The following is a 27258-nucleotide window of genomic DNA, read 5'->3' as shown; positions in this document are numbered from 1 at the left end:
GACCAAATGACAGCATGGTAGAAGCATTGGAATAAGTATGTTTGTTATATAGGAGGTACTGTATGTTTTATGCTTCCACAGTTTCATACAACGTGCCACAATCCTAGAATGAGGCACAGTGACTGACAAAATATGAGCAACAATATATTTTTTTATTGGCAAAAACTAATTAAATACTCTGAGTACTACTTACATTATTTACATTACATTCATGTTCAATTATGATACAAAATACAAAGTATAAAGATGACATACTGCAATATGTATTTTACTATCTGCTGAGCTTTATGCAACTTTCTTATGTATAAAGCAGTATTATTGTCTGTATCCTATATGAGCCAAGCGCTGAATCCCAATCTGAGAAATGTGCACATAACTCAAATTTCCCTCAAATTTCCCTTTGACATCAATTCATAATTTATGTGATAGTTTGGGTTACTGCACGCACCTGACATTTGGATGTGCGTGAAAGTAGAAATTTGATTCTTGCACACACACCCAAGATTCTTGCATCTTGGATGTGTGTGTCCCTCATTCAAAGTCACAACCCAGCAGTTCTATCCTGAGAGTGATGGAGTTCTTCCAGCTCTGAGGGATGACTCTGATAAAACGAGAGAAGATGGGAGGATAGATGTAGTTCTTCACATGGCTGTTGTTATCCGTGTTGCCGGGGAAATTCTGCTGGGTGAGTGGAAGACAGTCAGTATTTTGAAATCTTCATGTAATAATAATATCAGATTAATACTTATTAGCAATAACATAGCTTGGATAAAGAATTAACAGCAGGACTGTAAAATAACCCTCTATACCAACTCTTAATACCATCGCATAACCCTTTTGCCTGACAATCCTACCTTTGACACGTTGTCATCAAAATCAGTGTACTTGATCCAGTATAGTCCATCATCGCTGTACTCCAGAGTGTAGGAGATGACGTACATCTCCTTGCTCAGGGACTTGGCCCCCTGCGTTATGATACCTGTGATCTTCTTTACCTGGGCCAGCTCCACCTGCAGCCACTGGTTCATGTTGTTATTCTGGGGAGGGACAGGGGGGGACAGAGGGATGACTGACCTGGAATGGTGAGTGTGCCCACATTAGTTTGTCCATATGTGTGTGTGTGCACATGTGCCTACGTGGATCTGTGTGTGTTATCGTACCTTGGCCTGCCATGCGTTGATGGTGCCCTGTGTGTTGAGTCGTGCCAGTGACGCTTGCCAGGAACCAGAGTACCAGCTGGAGGCTGTAGAGCTGGCAGTGATACGATGGTCCTCTATCCGCCTGCTCTCCATACCCAGGGGCACTGAGCAACCTGATGGAGGGAATTAGATTACATTCACTTTATTGTAAGTTTATTGGAAAATATTTGTGCTCAAACATTAAACAGTAGGAATGCTACCCATCATCATTATCAACAACATTTACATTTTACATTTACGTCATTTAGCAGGCGTTCTTATCCAGAGCGATTTACAGTTAGTGAGTGCATACATTATTATTATTATATATATTTTTTAATTTCATACTGGCCCCCCGTGGGAATCGAACCCACAACCCTGGCGTTGCAAACGCCATGCTCTACCAACTGAGTTACATCCCTGCCGGCCATTCCCTCCCCTACCCTGGGCCAATTGTGCACCGCCCCATGGGTCTCCCGGTCGCGGCCGGGTACGACAGAGCCTGGATTCAAACCAGGATCTCTAGTGGCACAGCTAGCACTGCGATGCAGTGCCTTAGACCACTGCGCCACTCGGGAGACTACAACATCATCATCATCGCTCACCGTCCAGCTCACAGCCATAGTACTCCATGCGGACCATGGGCGAGTTGTACGAGTGGAGAGGGTGAAGTCTGATAAACCGACCAATCAGGGGAGGGAAGAAGGTGTTGACCTTCACCTGATGAGCTTCCTTGTTACCGGTGAACGTCTGGAGAATGGAAGAACAACATTTGGATTAAATACATTTATAGTCATATGTACTGTTTCTCTGTATATTTAGCAGTCATAGCAATGAACACATTTGAAAGTATCTATCAAAAGTATAATTTAATATTACCAGAAGTATCTCTGATTTTTGAAAATGTAAATATAACGCAATACATATAACTATAATAACAGCAATGTTAGAATGAAAATACATAATCCCGTTACATGTATTCCATTGCTCTCCAACCCTGCTGTTCTATAGGTGTACTCCTCACCATCCTAAACTCGTTGCTGTCTCCCTTGTAGTAGATCCACTTCTTCTTGTCCGTGCTGTAGGATATGGTGTAGTTGACCATGTAGTGGGAGGAGAACATCTGTTTGGCGCCTTGTGTCGCTACCTGACTGATCACCACGGGCCTCTGGAAGTCTACCTACAGGTCAATTGTCACAGTAGGCATCACTACAGGTGTCACCAAATGGGTATCACCACCCAGGCATAAGTTGAGACACATAAACCTCGCCTATCAGGTTTACAGGGTCAGGAAATACTCAGGGCCCAAGGCATGACACTCATGTGACCCCACATCAAATCTAATCTAATCAAATGTTATTTGCCACATGCGCCAAATACAACAGGTGTAGACATTACCGTGAAATCCTTACTTACAGCCCTTAACCAACAATGCATTTATTTTTTAATAAAAAAGTAAAATAAAACAACAACAACAAAAAAGTGTTGAGAAAAAAAGAGCAGAAGTAAAATAAAAGAACAGTAGGGAGGCTATATACAGGGGGGTACCGGTTAGTTGAGGTAATATGTACATGTGGGTAGAGTTAAAGTGACTATGCATAAATAATTAACAGAGTAGCAGCAGCGTAAAAAGGTGGGGTGGGGGTGGGGGGGGGCAGTGCAAATAGTCCGGGTAGCAATGATTAGCTGTTCAGTTGTCTTATGGCTTGGGGGCAGAAGCTGTTGAGAAGCTAGGGTGGCTGGAGTCTTTGACACTTTTGAGGGCCATCCTCTGACACCGCCTGGTATAGAGGTCCTGGATGGCAGGAAGCTTGACCCCAGTGATGTACTGGGCCGTACGCACTACCCTCTGTAGTACCTTGCGGTCGGAGGCCGAGCAGTTGCCATACCAGGTGGTGATGCAACCAGTCAGGATGCTCTCGATGGTGCAGCTGTATAACGTTTTGAGGATCTGAGGACCCATGCCAAATCTTTTCAGTCTCCTGAGGGGGAATAGGCTTTGTCGTGCCCTCTTCACGACTGTCTTGGTGTGTTTGGACCATGATAGTTTGTTGGTGATGTGGACACCAAGGAACTTGAAGCTCTCAACCTGTTCCACTACAGCCCCGTCGATGAGAATGGGGGCGTGCTCAGTCCTCTTTTTTTTTCCCTGTAGTCCACAATCATCTCCTTTGTCTTGATCACGTTGAGGGAGAGATTGTTATCCTGGCACCACACGGCCAGGTCTCTGACCTCCTCCCTATAGGCTGTCTCATCGTTGTCGGTGATCAGGCCTACCACTGTTGTGTCGTCGGCAAACTTAATGATGGTGTTGGAGTCGTGCCTGGCCATGCAGTCATGGGTGAACAGGGAGTACAGGAGGGGACTGAGCACACACCCCTGAGGGGCCCCCGTGTTGAGGATCAGCATGGCAGATGTGTTGTTACCTACCCTTACCACCTGGGGGCGGCCCGTCAGGAAGTCCAGGATCCAGTTGCAGAGGGAGGTGTTTAGTCCCAGGATCCTTAGCTTAGTGATGAGCTTTGAGGGCACTATGGTGTTGAACGCTGAGCTGTAGTCAATGAATAGCATTCTCACGTAGGTGTCACTCTTGTCCAGGTGGGAAAGGGCAGTGTGGAGTGCAATAGAGATTGCATCATCTGTGGATCTGTTGGGGTGGTATGCAAATTGGAGTGGATCTAGGGTTTCTGGGATAATGATGTTGATGTGAGCTATGACCAGCCTTTCAAAGCACTTCATGGATACAGACGTCAGTGCTACGGGTCGGTAGTCATTTAGGCTGGTTATCTTAGTGTCCTTGGGCACGGGGACTATGGTGGTCTGCTTGAAACATGTTGGTATTACAGACTCAGTCAGGGACATGTTGAAAATGTCAGTGAAGACACTTGCCAGTTGGTCAGCACATGTACACGTCCTGGTAATCCGTCTGGCCCTGCGGCCTTGTGAATGTTGACCTGCTTAAAAGTCTTACTCACATTGGCTACGGGGCGCGTGATCACATAGTCATCCGGAACAGCTGGTGCTCTCATGCATGCTTCAGTGTTGCTTGCCTCGAAGCGAGCATAGAAGTGGTTTAGCTTGTCTGGTAGGCTTGTGTCACTGGGCAGCTCACGGCTGTGCTTCCATTTGTAGTCTGTAATAGTTTTAAAGCCCTGCCACATCCGACGAGCGTCAGAGCCGGTGTAGTACCATTCAATCTTAGTCCTGTATTGACTCTTTGCCTGTTTGATGGTTCGTCGGAGGGCATAGCGAGATTTCTTATAAGCGTCCGGGTCAGAGTCCCGCTCCTTGAAAGCGGCAGCTATACCCCTTTAGCTCAGTGCGGATGTTGCCTGTAATCCATGGCTTCTGGTTGGGGTATGTACGTCCTGTCACTGTGGGGACGATGTCATCGATGCACTTATTGATGAAGCCATTGACTGATGTGGTGTACTCCTCAATGCTATCTGAAGAATCCCAGAACATGTTCCAGTCTGTGCTAGCAAAACAGTCCTGTAGCTTAGCATCTGCATCATCTGACCACTTTTTTATTAACCGAGTCACTGGTGCTTCCTGCTTTAGTTTTTGCTTATAATCAGGAATCAGGACGATAGAGTTATGGTCAGATTTGCCAAATGGAGGGCGAGGGAGAGCTTTGTATGCGTCTCTGTGTGTGGAGCAAAGGTGGTCTAGAGTTTTTTTTCCTCTGGTTGCACATTTAACATACTGGTAGAAATTAGGTAGAACGGATTTAAGTTTCCCTGCATTAAAGTCCCCGGCCACTAGGAGCGCTGCATCTGGATGAGCGTTTTCCTATGTACTTATGGCCTTATACAGCTCATTGACTGCAATCTTAATGACAGCATTGGTTTGTGGTGGTAAATAGACAGCTATGAAAAATATAGATGAAAACTCTCTTGGTAAATAGTGTGGTCTACAGCTTACAGATACTCTACCTCAGGCGAGCAAAACCTCGAGACTTCCTTAGTATTTGATTTTGTGCAACAGCTGTTGTTTACAAATATACACAGACCCCACCCCTTGTCTTACCGGAGTCAGCCGTTCTATCCTGCCAATGTAGCGTATATCCCGTCAGCTGTATGTTGTCCATGTTGTCGTTCAGCCACAACTCGGTGAAACATAAGATATAACAGTTTTTAATGTCCCGTTGGTAAGATAACCGTGATCTTAGGTCATCTAATTTATTTTCAAATGATTGAACATTGGCTAATAGGATTGATGGAAGAGGCAGTTTACTCGCTCGCCGTCGGATCCTTACAAGGCACCCTGACCTACGTCCACGATATCTCCGTATCTTTCTCCTGTGAATGACGGGGATTTGGGCCTTGTCGGGTGTCTGTAGGATATCCTTCGCGTCCGACTCGTTGAAGAAAAAATCTTCGTCCAATACGAGGTGAGTAATCGCTGTCCTGATATCCAGAAGCTCTTTTTGGTTATAAGAGACGATGGCAGAAACATTATGTACAGAATAAATTACAAATAACGCGAAAAAACACACATAATAGTACAATTGGTTAGAGGGCTGTAAAACGGCAGCCATCCTCTCCGGCGCCATTTCTCCGGCGCCATCAACAGAGGGTATCCCCACAAAGACGCTGTAATGATATGATTATGCTCCCACCTGTAGGCAACTTTGAGGAATACATTCTCACTGCTCACCAGCTACATAATATTGCAGACACCACATGTATTCCCTGGCAGGTGAGGTTATGTACCTGTATCCAGCTGCCTGTCTTGTCTGTACTCCATGCATTGTATTTGCCTTGGTTGTTCAGTCTGGCCAGATGGGGCTCCCAGTAGCCTGCATAAGGAGAAATAAGTTAGTTAGAGAGTGAAACCAGAGGATGCTGGTGGGAGGAGCTATAGGAGGATAGGCTCATTGTAATGTCTGGAATTGAATGAATGGAACGGAGTCAAACGTGGTTTCCATATGTTTTATGTTTTTGATACCATTCCATTTATTCCATTCCAGCCATTACAATGAGTCCATCCTCCTATAGCTCCTCCAACCAGCATCCTCTGGGTAAAACACTGCAACTGTTAAAGTGGCACTCCAGTCTCCTTTTCACCTCACGTAGCCCTTTCCTGCAGTCAAATGACCTAGTGGCCTCATGGGTGGAATGTTATTAATATTTTTCATAATTTCATCATTAATAAACATAAAATAAAATAAAACGCAGAAAATCTGGTGTTTCTGTTTCAAACGGTTTTGTTACATTTCAGTCTTATGTGATGTATATCAAGTGTAATATTGGGATGCAAACTCAAAATGTTATGCATTTCAACTCCATATTTGACATCTTCTTCTTTTTAAGCCCATAACCATGTGTGTGAGATGTTCACTTTTGTTTCAAAGTAGTTTGCAGTTGTGTCTAAAAAACACTATTTTGTTCAAAACATTTTTTTTGTCACGGTATATTACGCCAGAACCCAGAAGCAGACCAGGACAAGGTACTTAGAGGAAAAGGTGAGTGTTTATTAATTGACTCCCGAGTGAGGCTGAATAATCCAGGGACAGAGCGGGTGGCGTGGATGGGTTGTTGAGGGTGCAGGGGTAGGTCCAGACATGGCTCGGCAGCCGCCGACCATCAGGCAGAGGTTGGGTGAAGGTTCCGGGTGAGAGATGTTCATGGCTAACGATCCGGCAGGAACTGGATGTTTGGCCAGAGCCTAAGAAGGGTGATAATCAGGACCAGGTGTGCAGATTGCTGATGGGATGCAGGTGCGGAAAACAAGAGAGCTCCCCGGAGCGTTCCCCGAACCCTCGGGAAACTGGAGATCACGAACAGGAAAAACTAGTCACCAGACAGGACCCGACTCAGACTGCCGGGATCGTTACAGTACCCCCCTCCGACTGAACGCCACCGGGCGGACCTCCCGGAGCGCCAGGATGGAGGCGGTAGAAATCACTGATGAGGTCAGCATCTAGGACCTGTCGCCGCGGAATCCAACTCCTCTCTTCAGGACCATACCCCTCCCAGTCCACGAGATACTGGAAACCCCGGCCCCGCCGTCTGGAATCCATGATGCGACGCACCGTGTAGGCAGGACCACCTCCGATCATCCGAGGAGGAGGAGGAGGAGGCGGAGGAGGCAACAGAGGACTGAGGAAGACAGGCTTGAGGCAGGAGACATGAAAGGTGGGATGGACTCTGAGCGTCCTCGGTAGTTTGAGTCGAACTGCCACTGGATTGATCACCTTCTCCACCACAAACGGACCAATGAACTTCGGTAACAACTTCCTAGACTCAGTCCGTAAAGGAAGATCCCGTGTGGCCAACCAGACCCTATCTCCGATGGTGTAGGTGGGAGCGGGAATCCGGCGACGATTCGCCTGGAGCTGATACCGGTCCGAAACTCTAAGGAGTGCCTTTCTGGCCCGATGCCAGGTCCGGTGGCAACGACGAATATGGGCCTGAACAGAAGGCACTGAGAGCTCCTTCTCCTGAGAAGGGAACAAGGGAGGTTGGTAGCCATACAGGCACTGGAAGGGAGACATCCCAGTGGCAGATGTAGGGAGAGTATTGTGGGCATACTCAACCCAAGGCAACTGAGAGACCCAGGAGGTGGGGTTGGAAGAGACCAGACAGCGTAGCGTGGATTCCATCTTCTGGTTGGCTCTCTCCGCCTGACCATTGGATTGGGGGTGGAAACCAGATGTGAGACTGACTGTAGCTCCAATGGCCAAACAGAAGGACTTCCAGACAGCAGAGGTAAACTGAGGGCCACGGTCGGAAACGATATCACTGGGCAACCCGTGGACCCTGAAAACCTCCCTAACCAGGATCTCGGACGTCTCCGAGGCAGAGGGAAGCTTGGCAATAGGCACAAAGTGGGCGAACTTGCTGAATCTGTCCACGATCGTCAGAACGACCGTGTTCCCCTCAGAAGCGGGCAACCCCGTGACGAAGTCCAGGGCCAGATGCGACCATGGTCGCCGGGAATAGGAAGGGGGGTGAAGTAGTCCAGAGCTGGGCCGATTGGTACTCTTATTCTGCGCACACACTGGACAGGCAGCAACAAAACCCCCGAGTATCCTCGGCCATGGCAGGCCACCAAAACGTCTGCGAAGAAACGCCATTGTCCGAGCCACGCCAGGGTGACAAGCCATCTTGCTGGCGTGGGACCATTTGAGGACAGCAGGACGAACCGACTCAGGCACAAACAACCGACCGGGTGGACCGTTACCGGACCGGGCTGAGTCCGAAGGGCCGCCAGCACCTCCTCCTCAATCTTCCACATAACTGCTCCCACGACGCAGTTCCGGGGGAGGATTGTCTCGGTCTTGGACCCACTCTCCTCCGTCTTGGAGAACATCCGGGACAAGGCGTCCGCCTTGCCGTTCTTAGATCCAGGTCGGAACGTCAGGGCAAACTTGAATCGTCCGAAAAACAACGCCCACCTGGCCTGACGGGAGTTGAGACGTTTAGCCGATTGCACGTAAGCAAGATTCTTGTGGTCAGTCCAGACAATAAACGGTTGCTCCGCCCCCTCCAACCAGTGGCGCCACTCCTCCAAGGCAAGTTTCACCGCGAGAAGCTCCCGGTTACCCACATCGTAATTCCTCTCCGCAGGCGAAAGGCGACGAGAGTAGTAGGCGCAGGGATGGAGTTTACTGTCCGTGGAGCATCGCTGCGACAGGATGGCGCCAACTCCCACATCAGACGCGTCCACTTCAACGACGAACTGACGGGCCGTGTCCGGTTGAGAGAGAATCGGTGCGTTGGTGAATCGCCTCTTCAAATCCAGAAACGCTCGATCCGCCTCCGGATTCCACTTGAAGGTCCTGATACTGGAAGTCAAGGCAGTTAACGGAGCGGCCACACGGCTGTAATCCCGGATGAATCTGCGGTAGAAATTCGCAAACCCCAAAAATCTCTGGAGCTGCAATCTCGTACCGGGCTGGACCCATTCCAGAACCGCTCTAACCTTCTCCTGGTCCATCCTAATCTCTCCCCTGGAGATGATGTACCCGAGAAAGGATGTCGTGTGGGCGTGAAACTCGCACTTCTCGGCCTTCACGAACAGGCGATTCTCCAACAATCGCTGCAGAACCTGCCGGACATGCTGGACGTGGTCGGAAGGTTCCTTCGAGAAGATCAGAATGTCATCCAGGTAAACAAACACAAAGAGACCGATCATATCTCTCAGGACGTCGTTCACCATACTCTGGAATACCGCTGGAGCATTGGTCAGTCCAAACGGCATCACCTGATACTCGAAGTGACCCATCGGTGTATTGAAACCCGTCAACCACTCGTCCCCCTCTCTGATCCGGACCAGGTGATACGCATTGCGTAGGTCTAGCTTGGTGAACACCGTAGCACCCTGTAAGGAGTCGAAGGCAGAACTCATCAAGGGCAGGGGATACTTGTTCTTGATCGTGATGTCATTCAACCCCGATAATCAATACACGGTCGAAGAGAGCCATCCTTCTTACCCACAAAGAAGAATCCTGCCCCCAGGGGTGATGACGAGGGGCAACGAGACCAGCAGCTAGGGACTCCTTGATGTAGGTCTCCAACGCCTCACGTTCAGGTCGGGAGATACTGTATAACCTTCCCTTGGGGTAGACAGCTCCAGGGACCAGGTTGATGGCACAATCATATGGTCGGTGGGGAGGGAGTGACAGAGCCTTCTGCTTACTGAAAACTTCCCCAAATCGTGATATGTCTCGGGAACCAGGGACAAATCTGGGGGTTTAGCCTCAATCACCTGACTGGGAACCGAATGGGGGCAGGCAGTCTTGAGACAGTTAGCATGACAATCAAGGCTCCAACTCGTTACCTTGCCCGTCACCCAATCGAACGTGGGATTGTGTTCCTTCAGCCAGGGGTATCCAAGGACCAGAGGAACATGGGAAGACGGCAGAATGAAGAATGAAATCATCTCAGAATGATTCCCCGACAACCGCATCTTAACCGGTTCAGTCCTCATCGTGATACGTGCCAGACTACTGCCGTTCAGAGTGGTCGCTTCAATGGCTTCCGGCAATTGCTCCTTGGAAAGCCCCAGCTGTTCCACCAACTCGGCATCAAGAAAGCTTCCATCGGCACCTGAATCGATAAAAGCGTTAAGCGCTAAGCTCTGATTCCTGTTCACAAGGGTAGCCGGGAAACGGGGTCTGACAGAGGTACTGAGAGGTTGAAACTGGCTCGCTAAAAGTCCTCCCAACTTTAGCGAGCCGGGCAGTTTGACGACCGCCGGGAACAGGTGGAGATGTAATGTCCCGAGCTACCACAGTAGAGGCAGCAGTTGGTCTGACGTCTATGTTGACGCTCCTCCTTGGTTAACCCGTGCCGCCCCACTTGCATGGGTTCAGAATCGGGAGAGAGGACCTCTCCACTAATCCATTGTGGAGGAGAATGATCGACGTGTTCTGGTCCACCACCCGACCCGACTGGGAACTGAGAAGCTGATCGATTGGACGGACCCCATTGCTTCTCCCTCCTTCGCTCTCGGACTCGATTATCCACCCGAATAGACAAGGCTACCAAGCTGTCCAGGTCACTAGGCTCCGGATAGGAGATCAACTCATCCTTGAGCTGCTCCGACAGACCCTGGTAAAAGGCCGCTTGCAGAGACTCCTCGTTCCACCCACTCTCCACAGCCAACGTCTTGAACTCGATCACGAAGTCGGCCACGCTGCGAGTTCCTTGGTGAAGCGAAAACAGGCGCCTAGCTGCGTCCCTCCCTCGGACGGAATGGTCGAAGAGCTTCCTCATCTCGGCCGTGAACCCCCTGGTATGAAGCCATGCAGGGGTCTTGTCGTTCCCAAACGGCTGAAGCCCACTCCAGCGCTCGACCACGCAGCAACGCAATCACAAAGGCTATCCTAGCCTTGTCTGTGGCATAAGAGTAGGGCTGTAGATCGAACACTAATCCACACTGCATAAGGAAGGAACGGCATCTTCCCAGCTCCCCCTCATATCTATCCGGCGCCGGAACCTCGGGCTCACGGAAGGACACAGCTCCCGAAGCGGCAGGCGAGATGGGGGAAACCGGTAGTGGATCCTCCACCGGAAACTTGCGTTGGTTCTGGACCTCCGTCAGACCGGTAGAAAGGTTCCGAACTGACAACGCGATCTCCTGTAGTACCGTGCTATGATGGCCCAACATCTTCTCCTGATGGGTAATGGCATGGCGAACAGAGTCCAGGTCCGCTGGGTTCATAACTGGCCGGATCGTTCTGTCACGGTATATTACGCCAGAACCCAGAAGCAGACCAGGACAAGGTACTTAGAGGAAAAGGTGAGTGTTTATTAATTGACTCCCGAGTGAGGCTGAATAATCCAGGGACAGAGCGGGTGGCGTGGATGGGTTGTTGAGGGTGCAGGGGTAGGTCCAGACATGGCTCGGCAGCCGCCGACCATCAGGCAGAGGTTGGGTGAAGGTTCCGGGTGAGAGATGTTCATGGCTAACGATCCGGCAGGAACTGGATGTTTGGCCAGAGCCTAAGAAGGGTGATAATCAGGACCAGGTGTGCAGATTGCTGATGGGATGCAGGTGCGGAAAACAAGAGAGCTCCCCGGAGCGTTCCCGAACCCTCGGGAAACTGGAGATCACGAACAGGAAAAACTAGTCACCAGACAGGACCCGACTCAGACTGCCGGGATCGTTACATTTTTATCCTTTAGTGTGTGTACTTTCCTGTATTTATACTTGGGATGTTGCTTTTCAGCAGTAAAAGTAAAAGCATTGCGGAAGGACATCTAGCTTGGGAAGCTAGTTAAAGTCAATAATCAAATGTCAGTTGGCAGTATTATTTCTGATTAATTAATAATTAATTAATATGCCATTTAGCAGACGCTTTTATCCAAAGCGACTTACAGTCAACATCTGGTGGGTGGAGGGATACAGAGTGGAGGTATGCGGGACAGAGGGATACTGAGTGGAGGGATACCTCTTTTGTCGTTCGCTGTGATCTGGTTGTCTTTGACGCTCCCAGAAATTAGACCCAGTGGATGGTAACACTCTGGAAAACACACAAAAATAGATTTTATTATGGGATTGATTCTTTGGGATAATGACTATTGATATGACTTGGCTTGAATCAATTCACTCAAAAAGCATTGACACTAGCAGTAAAAATGACTCTCTAGGAGTTGAGATGGACATCACACCTTTGATGTAACATGTGGCATTGAGAAAGTGGTACCATAAGCATAAGTGCTTTTGAGTGGGTCGTACTATTATCTAGAACCAGGAAGAGGGTCTGCATCCCCCTCTGTTGGGAGAGTCCAACCTCTGACTCCAGCTGCCACAGCCCAGGCTTGGACGGCAACATCTCCAGAGTCGCAAAGCCCCCTGGGAAACAAAACCAGAGCAGATTAGTAGTGTTGAGGAAAACTCTTTCCAAGGATCAGGTAGGGGTCATTATCCAGTTAATAAGAGTTTATTCAAGCAATTGCAAGGATCACACTCAGGATAAACCGGAGAGGAACTCAAAGGATACAGTCACACTGTCATTATATACTTATTCTATACAAAAAGCTGCTTGCCTCTCCTATGGGGAGGCAAGTTTACACGAGAGATAGAGAGAGCCGACTTGGCTCTCTCTATCTCTCGTGTTTACACGAGAGAGCCGACTTGGCTCCACTTCTTTAAAGCATTGTACAAACAAGAACAGGTTCTAATCAGTTCTCACAGCCTACGTGACTAAGTTAAACAACAGTGTTTTTCCACTCAAATACATACAGTACATATAATACTTTTCAACTCAAGCATTTACATAGCATTAGAACCATTTTGCCCCAACAGTAGGGATGGGTCACATAAATGTGACAAAACATGTAAACCATCCATCCATCCATTCAGTAAAATTCTCACCAGGCAGCAGTGGGTAGACAGCCTGGGTGTGGTCCCTGGTCTGTTTGTGGAGGAAGGTCTGGCCGTGGAAGTGGACACTGTGGAGGTCTCTGGGAGAGCCCATGTTGAAGAGGTGCCAGCGGACCGTCTGGTTAGTGTACATCCTCAGACCCTTCAGACTGAAGATGATTCCGTTGATGGCTGCCCCCCACACATACACACAACCCCACAAGAAATGTATGATTAAACAATCTCTGTTTTGTTATTTTGTCTCTGTTGTTCATTACTCATACCTTGATTTTACAACAAAAAATCTAAAATCAAGACTTGATCCAGGAGGGACCAGCCATGACCCACTAGTCAGTTATCCTACCATCACAAATCATTTAGTCACATTTTTGTTAGATTAGAAGGTGCCTACCGCTGAATTTGAGGTTATCTCTGAAGTCAGGTTCCATCACCCTGGCTCGTTTGTTCTTCCTCTGCACTATCTCATGGTTCTTCTCGTAGTACCAGCTCTTGGACTCATCGAAGGTCATGAAGAGGAGCATGAACTCCCTCATGTCCACTGCCTTCCTGCTAAGAGTGCCCTTACGACACACCAGCAATGGCCCAATCAGACCAGAGTTTATATCTTTCTCCTGAATGAGATGAGCAATAACAAACAATCAAACACTAGATTATTGGAATATCTCTCAACAGATCACAAGGACACACCAGGTTAGTGTAGGAGGTACCTCAGAGGACAAGACATCACATGTCAACACAGAGTTGTCACATGAAATATCTTAGAAGCACAAAAGGGACTATACATAGAAAATAGTGATGTTGTATCAGCTATGTTAACTAAACCATCAGAACAGTACATATTACTTCAACTACCTCAACTAGCCGGTGCCCCCGCACATTGACTGCACCGGTACCCCCCTGTATATATAACCTCCCTACTGTAATTGTATTTTACTTCTGCTCTTTTTTTTCTCAACACTTTTTTGTTGTTGTTTTATTTTACTGTTTTATTAAAAATAAATGCACTGTTGGTTAAGGGCTGTAAGTAAGCATTTCACTGTAATGTCTGCACCTGTTGTTTCGGCGCATGTGGCCAATAAAATTTGATTTGATTTGAGAAGGTAAGTGTTTACTCACAGGGTTAACCCCAGAGTAGTAGGCCCAGGTGCGACAGTCAGACTCGTCTCCGGTGGGCCCGACATTGGCGTTGACCTTCCAGAGGTACGTGTATGTTGTGTTGGGCTGGACCTCGTTGTCATACTTGTACCAGTGCTTGGACTCGTCCTCGTAGGACAACCCCTCTGTCTGCTTGGTGTAGGAAACCCCATTGGCGTGCAAGGAGTACGGGCGGCTGGCCAGGTTCCTGAAAAATACCTACAGACCAAGGACACACATTTAATTTCCTGAAAAATACCTTCATACCTACAGACCAGTAACATCAGTTTGATTAGATGGTCCATTATTCATGATCATGGGCACAACTCACCTACAGTAGATTCATGCAAAAGTTAGCAAAAGGTAGTTAGGTTTTCTGCCCTCAGGGTTTCCTGTCTTACCATTATGGTCTGTCCAACCTCTGCCTTGATGACTGGCCCCAGGATGCCCAGGTGTTCGTCCATCTCTCCTCGGATGTCCGGCGTGCTAAACGTGCTGTCCAGGTAACCTCGGAACACTACCTTGGAGAATCTTGTAGGCCTGTCGGTTTTCTCTGGCTTATCATGCCTCCTGTTGTGGGAGAGACGAAAGACAAAGGTTTTATTGAACAAAAAAGAAGGTATGCATAATTCCAGTCAGAAAATTCTAATTTGAGCACATAGAACAATAAACAAGAGACATTACATTTGCCCAATACATCCCTGACCTCAGCCCTATCCCCTATTTTGTCCTTACCTTTGTCCGTAGCCCCCGTAGTCCCACTGCACCTCCTCTGCGGTAATAAAGTATGTCCTCACGTTATCTCCCGCCATTTTTAGGAAATATTTTGCATTCTCATCCAGAGTTAGGTCCTGCATGTCCTCCTTCTCTTTGTATGGGTCAATGTAGTCGACGTACTCATACTCCTCTGCAGCACTAACCGCTGCCATGTCTAGGACGGCATCCGGGTCATCACCGCCCTCATTCAGGACATAAATCTCATAGTCGCTGAAGTCGGGTCGTGGCACGCCGATCACAATGGCTTTGTTTGAGAAGTCCTCCTCGCTGGAAATGGGTCGGGTCCCTCTGGGGGTTATACCGGTGATGGGAGGGGGTTTGAACCCCCTGGGGGAGAAACTGCGGCCTCTTGGACGCTGGGGCTTGTACTCCTTCTTCTTCTTGGTTTTCATGGCATAGCCCTTACGGGGTCTTTGTCTGCGGTGGACGACCTTGATGTTGGGTTTCCGCGTTTCTGGATTTGGGCTTGGTTCCAATGTATTTGGCGGATCTAGGAGCTCGTTTCCAACATATTTCGTAATGTGATCTGGCATCTCCATGGGGACCATCTCGAGTGTCCCCTCATAGCCCCAGTGCTCCCCCTGCAGGTCAACGGAGATGGTGCGGATGAACTCACTCCTGTTGTTTCTCAGGTAGATTACCACTTCCTCCTTAGAGCTCTCGGAACTCTGGGATAGAATCTCCTCCAAGCTGCTGTCTGGCTGCTGATTGGTTGACAGTGACAGGTTGGCCGCACCAGGATTAGCATCAGTAGTCTCATTAGAGAATTCTGAGCTTTCTGAGGACAACTCTACCACGACATCTGGCACAGTAACGTTATTTTTACTCTCAGAACTAGTCTCCTCTGATGAATTCCAGTGGTTCAAACCAGAAGTGTTTGCTGTACCATTTTGTTTGGGCACTATGTCAGAGAATGTTTCAATGTCTGATGGTTGTTTGCCATTTTGTGGCACCCCACTGCTGGAGTTGTCAGTTGTAGAAGTGGCTTCAAATAAATAGGTACCATTTCCTTGCTCAGTGGTGGTGTTGGTGTGCAATGAACCGTTCACAGTTATGTTACCACTTTCCTCAGTTTCAAAGTCAAAGTTGGTCATGTTGTGTTCTTCCACTAGGATAAAAATTAACTCTGCAACTTCAGCACTCATCACACTCTCCGATTGGTTGGTTATATTTAGAGATGAATTTGAAGCTTTACCGTTTTCATTGGCTGAAGCAGTTGTAGGCTCTCTGCCCAGGAGTACAATATCCTTGCCATCAGTCCCCCTGTTCTCTTCTGTACTGATGAAAGAGGGGTCGGAAAGAGGCACAGAGTAAGAGAAGACATCGCCTCGAGTAATCCTTTCCTCTAACTCTTCCACTAATGCTTCAACTTTTGAGGTGCTATTCACAGTGGTCCAATCACCTCTGATTTGTATCACTCTCTCTCTCTCAGCCTTTGAGCTATTGTTGAACGGACCTGGTGAGGCTTCGGTTGCTGTAACTGCTGTACTATTGGTACTTCCTGAAATGATGTTGAAGTCTGTAATTGATAAACTGTTGTTAAGAACTGTTATGTTCTTTGCTTCTGTCTCAGCCATTGAGGAGCTGTTAAGACTTGAGTCTAACTGATCTGTAGTAAAGTTCAGCGCTTCTGTTGCATTCTCAATGATGCTCTTGTTCGTAAAGTTGCCTCCATCAATCGGCTCCCTCTCAGCCAATGATGTGTTAGTCGGTGCATCATAAGAGGATGAGGTGGGGTTTGCGTTCGCGTCTCCATCGGGATCGGGCACATCAACGCTATCGTAGTTGAACATAGAGAAATCCAACATCTCCACGTCCGTCTCATTTGTCTTTTTCTTGATTGACCTAAGATCCAGCAAATCAGCCCAGCCCGCTGTATAATCGTCAATCTCCACCTTTTTCTTTTTCTCTATCACCTCATCCTTCTTATCCTCCTCTTTGGCCTTGTTGATATCCATGGGTTTCCAGATGGAGAAGACAGCACTGCCCTTCGTCCCGTCTCTGCCCGTCTCTGTCTCCGTCTCCATCCCCGTCTCGTCTTCGTATTCATAGACGTAGTCTCGGTAGCACTCCACGTCTCTGAACTTCACACGCATCCCCTTGGTGGTCTCATGGGAGTTCAGGGAAGCAAGCAGCCAAATACCTAACATAGGAACAGACCACATTTAGTCTTTGAATCCTAACAAAAAGATACACAATACATCATCTTCATCCTGTATTGTGCTTGCAATGCAATTTCCACCACTAACCTATCTATTGTATCTTGTAGAATCAAGGGTTAGAGGTTAGAGGTTTGGGAGTTGAGTGTATGGTCAGTTAACCCATTAACCGCTGACTCACCAATGTTATCCATGTTCATGGTGATGGTCTCTCCAGTCATGGGGAACAGGCTGAGGAAGTCCTCAGTGTGATCGTTCAAGTCGAAAGTGTGACCGTAGAAGGTTGCAGTCTGGATGTAGTCCTGCACTCCAACACTGGACACGTGCCATGTCACGATCTCACCATTGCAGAAGCCCAGCAGCTGACCACTCTCGAACACGTAACCGTTAATCGCTGGGGGAGGAAATGGTACCATTTAAGTCAATAAAGGAAGTGGTCAAATTTGAGAAAATTATTATTCTGTATATGAAGCACAGTTTTTGACAGTTATAGGCAGTTGATTTTTATGAATGTGAATCTTCTATGTGGAGTGCATTCCAGATAGGAGGAAAGATTTAGTATATGATCAGTTTTTTCAATTTCAATACTCTTCTGGCTGTACCAGACCATTGCTGTCTCTAACGTATGAATTTTATTGGTGAAGGGGAGTGATACTCACTATGCATAATGTTTGATTTATAGAAGTCTGGGTCTTCTTTCTTGACCTTTGCTGTTTCACTGTACGATGCAATGTTGTCATCTAGATACCAGCTCTTATTCTCGTCAAAAACAGCAAACATGGCATGCTGTTCTTTGTCTGATTTCAGCTGCAGAGACAAAGCTTCATTTAACACTGTACATCAAAATCTGTAAAAGTACATTGAATTAAATTAGTAGAGAAGAGAGGCCAGTTCCAGTACATATGTAGTAGAAGTAAAATGTTCTAGTAGTGCAGTAGTAGTAATGAAGTAGCAGTAGTATAGTATAGTACCTGCATGGTCCTTAGAAGTAATGTATTAGTAATTGAGTAGAAGTAGTATCAGTGTAGTACCTGCACATTCCTCTTGTCGAGGGACTGGCTCTTGCAGATGAGCAGAGGTCCTACTAGGCCTGAGGCGATGTCTCGGGGTGTGTTCACTGCACTGTGGTACATACGTGTCAGGCATTGCGAGTCGCCTGCCAAAGGTTCATTCTCCTCGATCACCTCCCACACATAGATATGCGTCTCACCAGGCTGAACCCCATGGGTCTGGTTACCTCCTGCTGGGTAGTTGGCCCCCTCTGCTGCCTTGTCGATGGTCAGTCCGTGTGGGTAGATGCTGTACGGTCGTGTGGCCATGTTCTTAAAGACAATCTGTGAATGTGGGGAAAAGATGCTTGAGAGGGCACTGGCAAAAGACACTTGTGGACACACAGTGTAGTGTTCATACATGGAGAAGAAGGTAGAATACACATCTTACACAACTTAAGAATTGGGCACATGAAAAAAGTGGGCATATGAAAATAGAACATTTGTGTCTCACCTTAATGACATCATGGATCTGCGCCCTGATGACAGGGCCAATGATGCCCTCCTCCATCTTCCTCTGTTTGTTCTCTGCCCTCTCAGTGAACCTGGCATTTTTGTACTGCGTGTACACTGCCTTCTTATACTTCTGGCCTATACGCTCCGGGCTTTGCTTCAGGTACTTGAACTTGAAGTCCCTGAGAGGAACAGTAAGAGAAGAGGATGTGATGTCACAGCAAGTCAGGTCACACTGAGACTAGTCAACAGATTAATGGAGAATGTCAAAGTGGCGAGCATGTCACAAATACAACGATGGTATTATCTGTTACTGTATTAGGCTGAATTTGTTCCCAATTCTAAATTGGCTGAATTAAGTTTAGATATATAAATAATTGTGGGCTAAAGTGAAGTGAAATGAGTAAGTCAATAAATATCTGTATAGCTGTTTACCCATCAATGTATTCTGGCATGTTTGGTGCGTAGTCCCAGACAACCTCCTCAGCTGCGATATAATAGGTCCACTCCTGGCTCTCTCGTTTCTGCTTGAGGGTCAGTTTACGTTTGGGAGGGTTAAAGCCCTCGCAGCTCCTCACTTCCACAAAGCCATGCATACCAGCTACAACAGCAGAGAAGTTTGTTTGTTCAGGAGGGTCATGTTGATTTAACATGTTGGGAATAGAACATTAAACATTCAATCAATCAAACTTGATTCAAAGTGCATTTGAAAATGTCAATACACTACAATACATCTGAATAAACGTAAATCTGCTCTGCGGTCCATCACAGTAAATCTCACACCATACACATTCTCAGAACCCATAACCAAATATAATACTAGCTACACTCTTAGAAGAAAATGTGCTATCTAGAACCTAAAACGGTTCTTCGGATGTCCCCAAAGGAGAACCCTTTAAATAAAAATGTTTTGGTTCCAGGTAGAACTCTTTTCGGTTCTATGTAAAATCCTTTCCACAGAGCGTTCTACATGGAACCCAAGGGAGTTCTACCTGGAACCAAAAAGGGTTATTCTATTGGGACAGCCGAATAACTGTTTTGGCACCCTTTGACGTAAAGCCATTGACACGTACCCTCCAGGTGCTTGCTGGTGTGTGAGGAGAGGAGCCAGCGGCCCGTGTTGACGGCGGTCATGTTGGCGCTGGTGGCGGTGCCAGCGATCAGGCCCACTGAGGAGACCCGATGTCCGGCCTGCTGCAGGACCTGCCCGTTGATGTGCACTGAGAACAGCTCAGGCTCCGAACTCATCCCCACCAGGTGCAGGCTGACAGAGGTGTGGGCGCAGACAGTCAGACCTGGGGGGAAGGGAGAGACAGGAGGAGGAGATGGAGAGAAGACGGGGAGGGGGAGGGGGACAGACTTTGAAATACCAGGAATGAGCCCTCTACACGCCCTATAACTATAGAATCTGAGTAAGGATTAGGTGGAAGCAATAGTTCCAACAAATAACCAGCTGGGATGGAACAACTAAAGCAGACAACCTAAACTACTTAAAGCACAACAACCCTTATCTGCAGATATCAGCAGAACTCAGAATGATGAGATCTGATTGACTGACCTGGCACTGATCCATTTGTGTATCCATTGATGGTGTGTTTGATGTGGCTTTGAGTGGCAGTGGCACTGTCCATCTTTGGCTTGTACCTGCTCCTACTCTCATCCAACACCCCCATGAGGAAGACGTATTCCTGGTGGAACAACACCTGTTCTCCAGACACGTCAAGGCTACCTGGAGGGAGGTACAAAGGGTAGTTCAGTTGATTTCTTTCTGGTTACTTACTGACATGGATGTTTTGGTACTTGAAGCAAAAAAAATCAGGAATATGTCTCATACATTTTACATTAACATTTACATACCTGCTTTACAGATGAGCAGGGTGCCGATCAGTCCTGAGTTGTAATCCTGGACAATGTCAAAGTGGGAGAGGTAGGTGTAGGTAAGACAGGAGGGGTCTGCGGCCCGGGGGACCACGTCTGATGTCACCTCCCAGTAGTATGTGTGTTCACCTCCAGGGGGCACCGCATCATCTTCCTTCTCAAACTGAGACGTGTTGTCAAAGTACAGGGAGCCTAAAGGGAGACATGTTTGGTTCATAATACTGAAATAAAGCAGAAAGAGAAATAACTTTATTGCCATTCAATGATCAGAATTTGTCTTGATGTTGTACAAGGTTAAAACTTGGTCACCTGGCCTGATGCACATATACTCTAAATACATTTACAATTTACAGTGACCCCAGTTAACATTTAACAAATGACTGATCTCCAAAATATGCAAACCATCTTAATAAAAAATAGTAGAATCAGGGAAAATCTGGGGAATTTAAGAGGTCTATTTACTGCCATCTTGTTACAATATTACATAACCTTGCAATGTCACAATTAATTTTGAGTTAAGCATTAATTAAAGAGTAATAATTCTACATCCTGTGCACTTACAAAACTCATCTCTCAACCCCCCCAAAGCTGTATTAGGGGAAATCATGGATTTCCACAGGTTTTAGAGAGTATCCTTTTGGACTTTAGTACTGTCTGGTATGTTAATCTGTCTGTCCTGGTTAATATTAATGAAAAGGCCAAACACAGCTGCTTGTGTTGCCTAACATGTGTACTTAACTGCCTAACATGTGTACTTAACTGAATGAATAACATCCAAGTCCCCTTTTCCAACCACATCAATGGCTGTCTAGGCCACAGGATGGGTGAATCTGTCTGGGATAGGATACCTCACTGTTACCACATAGCTACCACAGCCATGATGACACCAACCATGGCTAACCCTGTAAGTTGTTGGACATTTCCGACAGATTTTAATAAATGATATCTGTAGAATTCTGGAAGAGAACATTTAGTGGGAATACCTGTCAAATAAATCCCAATTTAAAAGTAGCCACCACTGAGCTCTGATAGGCCAGTTAATACAGATGACATCATTGGTTGGTACCCACCCTCTGACTGCTTCCCGTAAGCGATCCCGTGGGCGTGGAGGCTGTAAGGGCTATCCGCCATGTTCTTGAACATGACCACGATGGTCTCTCCCTCTTGACCACGGATGGTGGGCCCAAGGAGCCCTGCAAAACACAACAACAACAAAAACATATTGGTTGAGAGGGATGTCCTTGCTGCTAATTTGGTTACTTTTCTTAAATTCTGTTACTTTTCTGAACAGTCAAAATCATGTTTTTCATGAAATATGATGACATTTGGATGAAACCAGATCAAAGTATTTGTATTTATTTGTATTTGTATTTATTATGGATCCCCATTAGCTGCTGCCAAGGCTACTCTTCCTGGGGTCCAGCAAAATTAAGGCAGTTATAAATTTTTTAAAAACATGAAATACATTTACAACAGATTTCACAACATATTAAGTGTGTGCCCTCAGGCCCCTACTCTACTACCAAATATCTACAACCCAAAATCCATGTGTACGAATGTGTATAGTGCGTATGTTATCGTGTGTTTGCATGCATGTGTCTGTGCCTATGTTTGTGTTGCTTCACAGTCCCTGCTGTTCCATAAGGTGTATTTTTATCTGTTTTTTAAATCTAATTTTACTGCTTGCATGGGTTACTTGATGTGGAATAGAGTTCCATGTAGTCATGGCTCTATGTAGTACTGTGCGCCTCCCATAGTCTGTTCTGGACTTGGGGACTGTGAAGAGACCTCTGGTGGCATGTCTTGTGGGGTATGCATGGGTGTTCGAGCTGTGTGCCAGTAGTTCAAACAGACAGCTCGGTGCACTCAACATGTCAATACTTCTCACAAATACAAGTAGTGATGAAGTCAATCTCTCCTCCACTTTGAGCCAGGAGAGATTGACATGCATATTATTCATGTTAGCTCTCTGTGTACATCTGAGGGCCAGCCGTGCTGTCCTGTTCTGTGCCAGTTGCAATTTTCTTAAGACCCTCTTTGTGACACCTGACCACACGACTGAACAGTAGTCCAGGTGTGACAAAACTAGGGCCTGTAGGACCTTCCTTGTTGATAATGCTGTTAAGAATGCTGAACAGAGCTTTATTATGGACAGACTTCTCCCCATCCTAGCTACTGTTGTATCAATATGTTTTGACCATGACAGTTTACAATCCAGGGTTACTCCTAGGAGTTTAGTCTCCTCAACTTGCTCAATTACCACATTATTCATTACAAGATTTAGTTGAGGTTTAGGGTTTAGTGAATGATTTGTCCCAAAAACAATGCTTTTAGTTTTTGAAATATTTAGGACTAACTTATTCCTTGCCACCCATTCTGAAACTAATTGCAGCTCTTTGTTAAGTGTTGCAGTCATTTCTGTTGCTGTGGGAGCTGACATGTATAGTGTTGAGTCATCCGCATACATAGACAGTGGCATGTCGTTAGTAAAGATTGAAAAAAGTAAGGGGCCTAGACAGCTACCCTGGGGAATTCCTGATTCTACTTGGATTTTGTTGGAGAGGCTTCCATTAAAGAACAGCCTCTGTGTTCTGTTAGACAGGTAAGTCTTTTATCCACAATATAGCAGAGGGTGTAAAGCCATAACACATAAGTTTTTCCAGCAACAGACTATGATCGATAATGTCAAAGCCACACTGAAGTCTAACAAAACAGCCCCCACAATCGCTTTATCATCAAGTATGATGAACAAAGTATGGAAAATGACTGTTGCTTCTACATTGATAAAGTTTGATGTAAAAGTTACTGGTCCCCTCCCCTATGTCAAACACCTTGTAACCAACATCAGAGAAAGCGTCTTTGCAGAGGGGAGTGGTTTATATAGCTCTATAGCTACTCTACTGGTGTCAAAATTTGACTGTAGGGTGTCAGCAAAATAAAAGTTTACCCTGTTCATCTATGGCAAAGATACTTATATGTTTCCCGTTTCATCTGTGTTTGGTGTTTGCTAGTTACTGTGTTTGCTAGTCTTCAGCCAACTTGGAACAAAAGGGAGGGAAGGGTAGTTCAAAACTCTGACGCAGTTGTCAAGTCAACACATACGTCAGTGCTTCTGTGAACCACATCGCAAGAAACATGCCAAATGGGAGATGTATAAAAAAAATTATGCAATTGCAATGTTTGAGTTGCTTTGTGTATCACCAAATGTACATGATGATTTTACTGCAACACTACTCACTGCATCCAAGTTGCTTGACATAGGTGTTTCAAAGAGCTCATGAATAATAGCTCCCCACCCACTCAGCCGGTCCTTTGAACTTCCTGGTAGTTAGTCATGGAAGAAAAAGTACTTTTTCTACAATTTAGTGGTGGTGGACTCCATATTATCCCATACAATGCAAAGCACTTTGCGACTAAAGGCGCTATAACACACAGCAAATTGGCCAGTGTTTATTTTTCAGTATAAAATGTATACTGTTGATTCGGGAGTTAAATTCACACTGTAAGAGTGACACTAACACTCAGTGTTGGTGTTAATAACCAGAGATATTGTTTTATACTGTGGAGATTTAAACAGTCCCATCAAAACCACACCTATCATTATCATATTTCCCAAAATGCTACTGCAGTTTTTTTAAAAATATATATATATATATATCTGTGCTTAATCTTATGCTACACAAAGATAAATAATAATAAAAAAAATCTAAACTAATCCAATCAGTTAGATGTATTGTGCCTGTTACTGAAATGGTTGTTCCAGTATAAATGGTTTAGGTAGTGTTTTTCATGAAATCTCTTAATCCTGAAAGTCATTCTGAATGCAGGGCGCAGGTGAATACAAATTCCAACTGTTGGATATCTTAACTCTGGCTGGATTCCAATAGGTATTAAATATCACTTTGCAAGCCAGCATAATGTGACGTGCAGGCCTGCTGTGGCCTGTAAACCCGAAGTTTCCTAACACCACTGTGTTGGGGTAAAACTAGGCCATCAAGTAGGCCAATAAGTAAGGCCTTATGATATATGTAATGTATTGTTATAGTTACATTTTAATGATAACATTTGCCCAGGAACTCACTTGGTGAAAACCATAGGAAATAATTAATCAACCATGTCTCTGTCACTAACAAATACAGTCATGGGTGTTAACTCTACAATTTACTCAAAAAGAAAAGGCATCCTGGGAAATATGAAAATTAGACTTTACACCATACAGTTTTTAAACAACACCCAAAAATGATTTACTGTAAAACTACAGGTGTTAATTCCTTACACTGAGAAAGTGTAACAGAGTCAGCAGTAAGCAAAGGGAGTCCAGTTTACACCAAATCAAGTGTTATGAACATTTTAAAAGTAAAATGGGAAACACTGCAACAGAGTTAAATCTTTAACACTTTCAAAATTATTATTTTAATACCAGTTCAGTGGGACTCATATGTTCATTGACAATAGTGTACATTTTACACTTTCAGAGTTAAATTCACACCATTGATGCTATAACAGAAATTAAATTCATCATTCAACATGATACATTGTCATTCGGTCAGAAAAGAAGATGGAGAAGAAGGTCCAACGGAAATGTAAGTTCCTCTTTATTCCAACCACTCCGAAAGACACACATACAGTACATGCAGAAAGGAGTAAATCTATCTTTCCATGTTTATTGTGTTTATCAGTCATGATGGAACTTGAGGTGGGGTTGTGACTGTATGGGGAAACAGGAACATTCACTAATGAAAGACAGACTGTATGTGGGATAGCCCTGACCCTACACATCATTTACCCGACAACGGTGAAAACGCCAAAGCATAAACATAATTTACCTAACCAGGAAGGATGGGTCTTGGCCTGCTTGAATCCCTCCTCATACTCCCTGTAAACCACTTTCTTATAGGAGGGGCCAGACCTAGACAACAATGGAAAAACACAAATAGTGAATGAACAGAAAAGGACCCAATGATAAACACACAGTGGATGATATAGAAAGACAAATTCTACACATAATTCAGTAAGTTAAATACATAATTATGATGTACATCCTTTCATATTCCACAATCTCGGTTCACATCATAAAGGTGATAATAATCAAGAACTTGTCAAAATGAATTGACTGGAGATTGTAAATGTATTGAGTTTACGTTAAAACATAAAACATAATTATTAAAGCCTAACTTTTTCCAATGAGGACAATATTGCCTTCTAACCAGACTGTAATCTTCACATAATTGATAGAGATACTTGACATATACACAATGATATAAAGAAAGAACAGTAAGGTTTCATTTTGTCCCATGTTCCATTCAGTGGAACAAAAGTGAGAGAGCACTGTGGTGCTATCATGACCTATACACCAGATCAAACAATTACACGGTACACCCTCCAAGAAGACAAGAGCCAGATCAACTCAGTAAATCTGTCATGTAGTCAACAGCATGTGCCAAACACTTGAATTAACACTACTCTTAGCGAGGCCAAAGAGTGTCAACTTCACATGCAGGACCCAACACAAAGAAAAAAGGTCACAGAAAAAAAAAGGAATATAGGAAATCTCATATAAAACTATTGAAATATGTTGTTTTAGTTTTACCTGTGTGGTCCATTAGATGTGTAGTCCCAATCTATGTTCACTGCAGCAATATAGTAGTATCTCTTCCTGTCTGAGTGCTGCTCTGCTGTAGTGTGGGACAAGAGAACCGAGAAGAGCACCAGGAGAGGCAGGAGACGGTGAGTCCCTTCCCAGGAATGAAGCCTCATATCTGGGGTTGGAACTCCAGGTGTGGACAGTCTGTCTGTTCTGGATGGCAGGAAACTGTGATCTGACAAGAAGAGTCCACTCTGTGCTTTATCACAGGACACAGAAACAAGAGCACACAGAGACACACACACACACACACACACACAAGTCCCAGCCAGGGCATTGCGCAGTGTTCCAAAATATTTTTTTTAAATCTTGTTAATTGAAACCATGTGATTTACTGTTAGTCACTCCCAGTGAAGTAATTTCCTTCACACATGTTACTATGCACTGGAGATGACACTCTTGTTTTGATATTTATTCATAACTGTTCCAGACCTCAGGCTAATTCCTTACTGTGCATCATGGGTGTCCCACAGATGCTTTCCCCAAAAGTTTCCATGATAAGCCTGGTCCTGTTCACTCATCACCAGGGACAGATAGTTCAGCAATAGCCCATGCACAACAATGGTTGGAGAAAAAGGGAAAATAAAATAAATAGTTATTTAGCAGACACTCTTATCCAGAGCAACTTACAGTTAGTGAGTGCATACATTTTTCACATTTCCCCCCGTGGGAATCGAACCCACAACCCTGGCATTGCAAACACCATGCTCTACCAACTGAGCTGCATGGGAAGAATGGTAAGTGTAGGGAACCAGGTCAAAATGAAATTAAAAGGCAACCTGAGATTTCTCCCCGGTTGTCATATCTGTGTTATACCCAGAACCTGTGTTACTACCTGCACAAATTGTTGGCAAGGGATTGCATAATCACAGACATTAGTCTGAATTTTAATTCAGTATGCCAATCATAGTATGCAATTAAGCTGCAATACATACATTTTTGCTTGAAACAAACAACAAACATAAATTTAGTTATAGATATGTCATTCTCATTGAAAGCAAGTGTGAAAAGCGGTAGATCTGTTCTATGTGCGCTATTTCTATGCTTCCCGTTTTTAAGTTTCGGTTTTGCATCTTTAACTTTCGGTTTTGTACACCAGCTTCAAACAACTGAAAATACAATATTTTTGGTTATGGAAAATATGTTTC

General features: G+C 45.5%; 1 protein-coding gene across 2 annotated transcripts; it reads right to left on the bottom strand.

Annotated features, from left to right (window-relative positions):
- Window positions 1-131: 131 nt before the first annotated feature.
- On the bottom strand, window positions 132-26289 carry f5 (coagulation factor V). 2 transcript variants are annotated; one of them, XM_041868501.2, is made up of 24 exons: window positions 26057-26289; window positions 25293-25375; window positions 21537-21659; window positions 20446-20658; window positions 20147-20317; window positions 19662-19883; window positions 19024-19189; window positions 18590-18770; window positions 18118-18420; window positions 17746-17893; window positions 17268-17480; window positions 14886-17070; window positions 14552-14720; window positions 14133-14369; window positions 13408-13627; window positions 13008-13187; window positions 12369-12485; window positions 12082-12153; window positions 5894-5979; window positions 2203-2358; window positions 1784-1928; window positions 1161-1312; window positions 855-1037; window positions 132-681 (listed from the first exon to the last, which is right to left on the bottom strand). In XM_041868501.2, exons 1-24 carry the CDS (start codon window positions 26221-26223, stop codon window positions 532-534), a joined length of 6042 nt encoding a protein of 2013 aa, XP_041724435.2. In that variant the 5' UTR covers window positions 26224-26289; the 3' UTR covers window positions 132-531. The 2 variants fall into 2 exon arrangements, with proteins under 2 accessions (XP_041724435.2, XP_041724436.2); XM_041868502.2 differs by having other exon boundaries at window positions 132-678.
- Between the last annotated feature and the right edge of the window lie 969 nt (window positions 26290-27258).

The sequence above is a fragment of the Coregonus clupeaformis genome, chromosome 4 (genome assembly GCF_020615455.1).
Source record: "Coregonus clupeaformis isolate EN_2021a chromosome 4, ASM2061545v1, whole genome shotgun sequence".
Lineage (NCBI taxonomy): Eukaryota > Metazoa > Chordata > Actinopteri > Salmoniformes > Salmonidae > Coregonus > Coregonus clupeaformis.
The sequence above is the reverse complement of the archived record's forward strand: the minus strand, read 5'-3'. Positions and strand labels throughout refer to the sequence as shown.

Excerpts from the sequence above, each read along its gene's own strand:
- f5 (XM_041868501.2), bottom strand. The coding sequence starts at position 26,223 with ATGAGGCTTCATTCCTGGGAAGGGACTCACCGTCTCCTGCCTCTCCTG. Across the intron at positions 12,486-13,007 it reads TGTCTACCCACTGCTGCCTG|GGGGCTTTGCGACTCTGGAG; the intron begins GTGAGAATTTTA and ends TTTGTTTCCCAG. Across the intron at positions 1,038-1,160 it reads TCAACGCATGGCAGGCCAAG|AATAACAACATGAACCAGTG; the intron begins GTACGATAACAC and ends GTCCCTCCCCAG.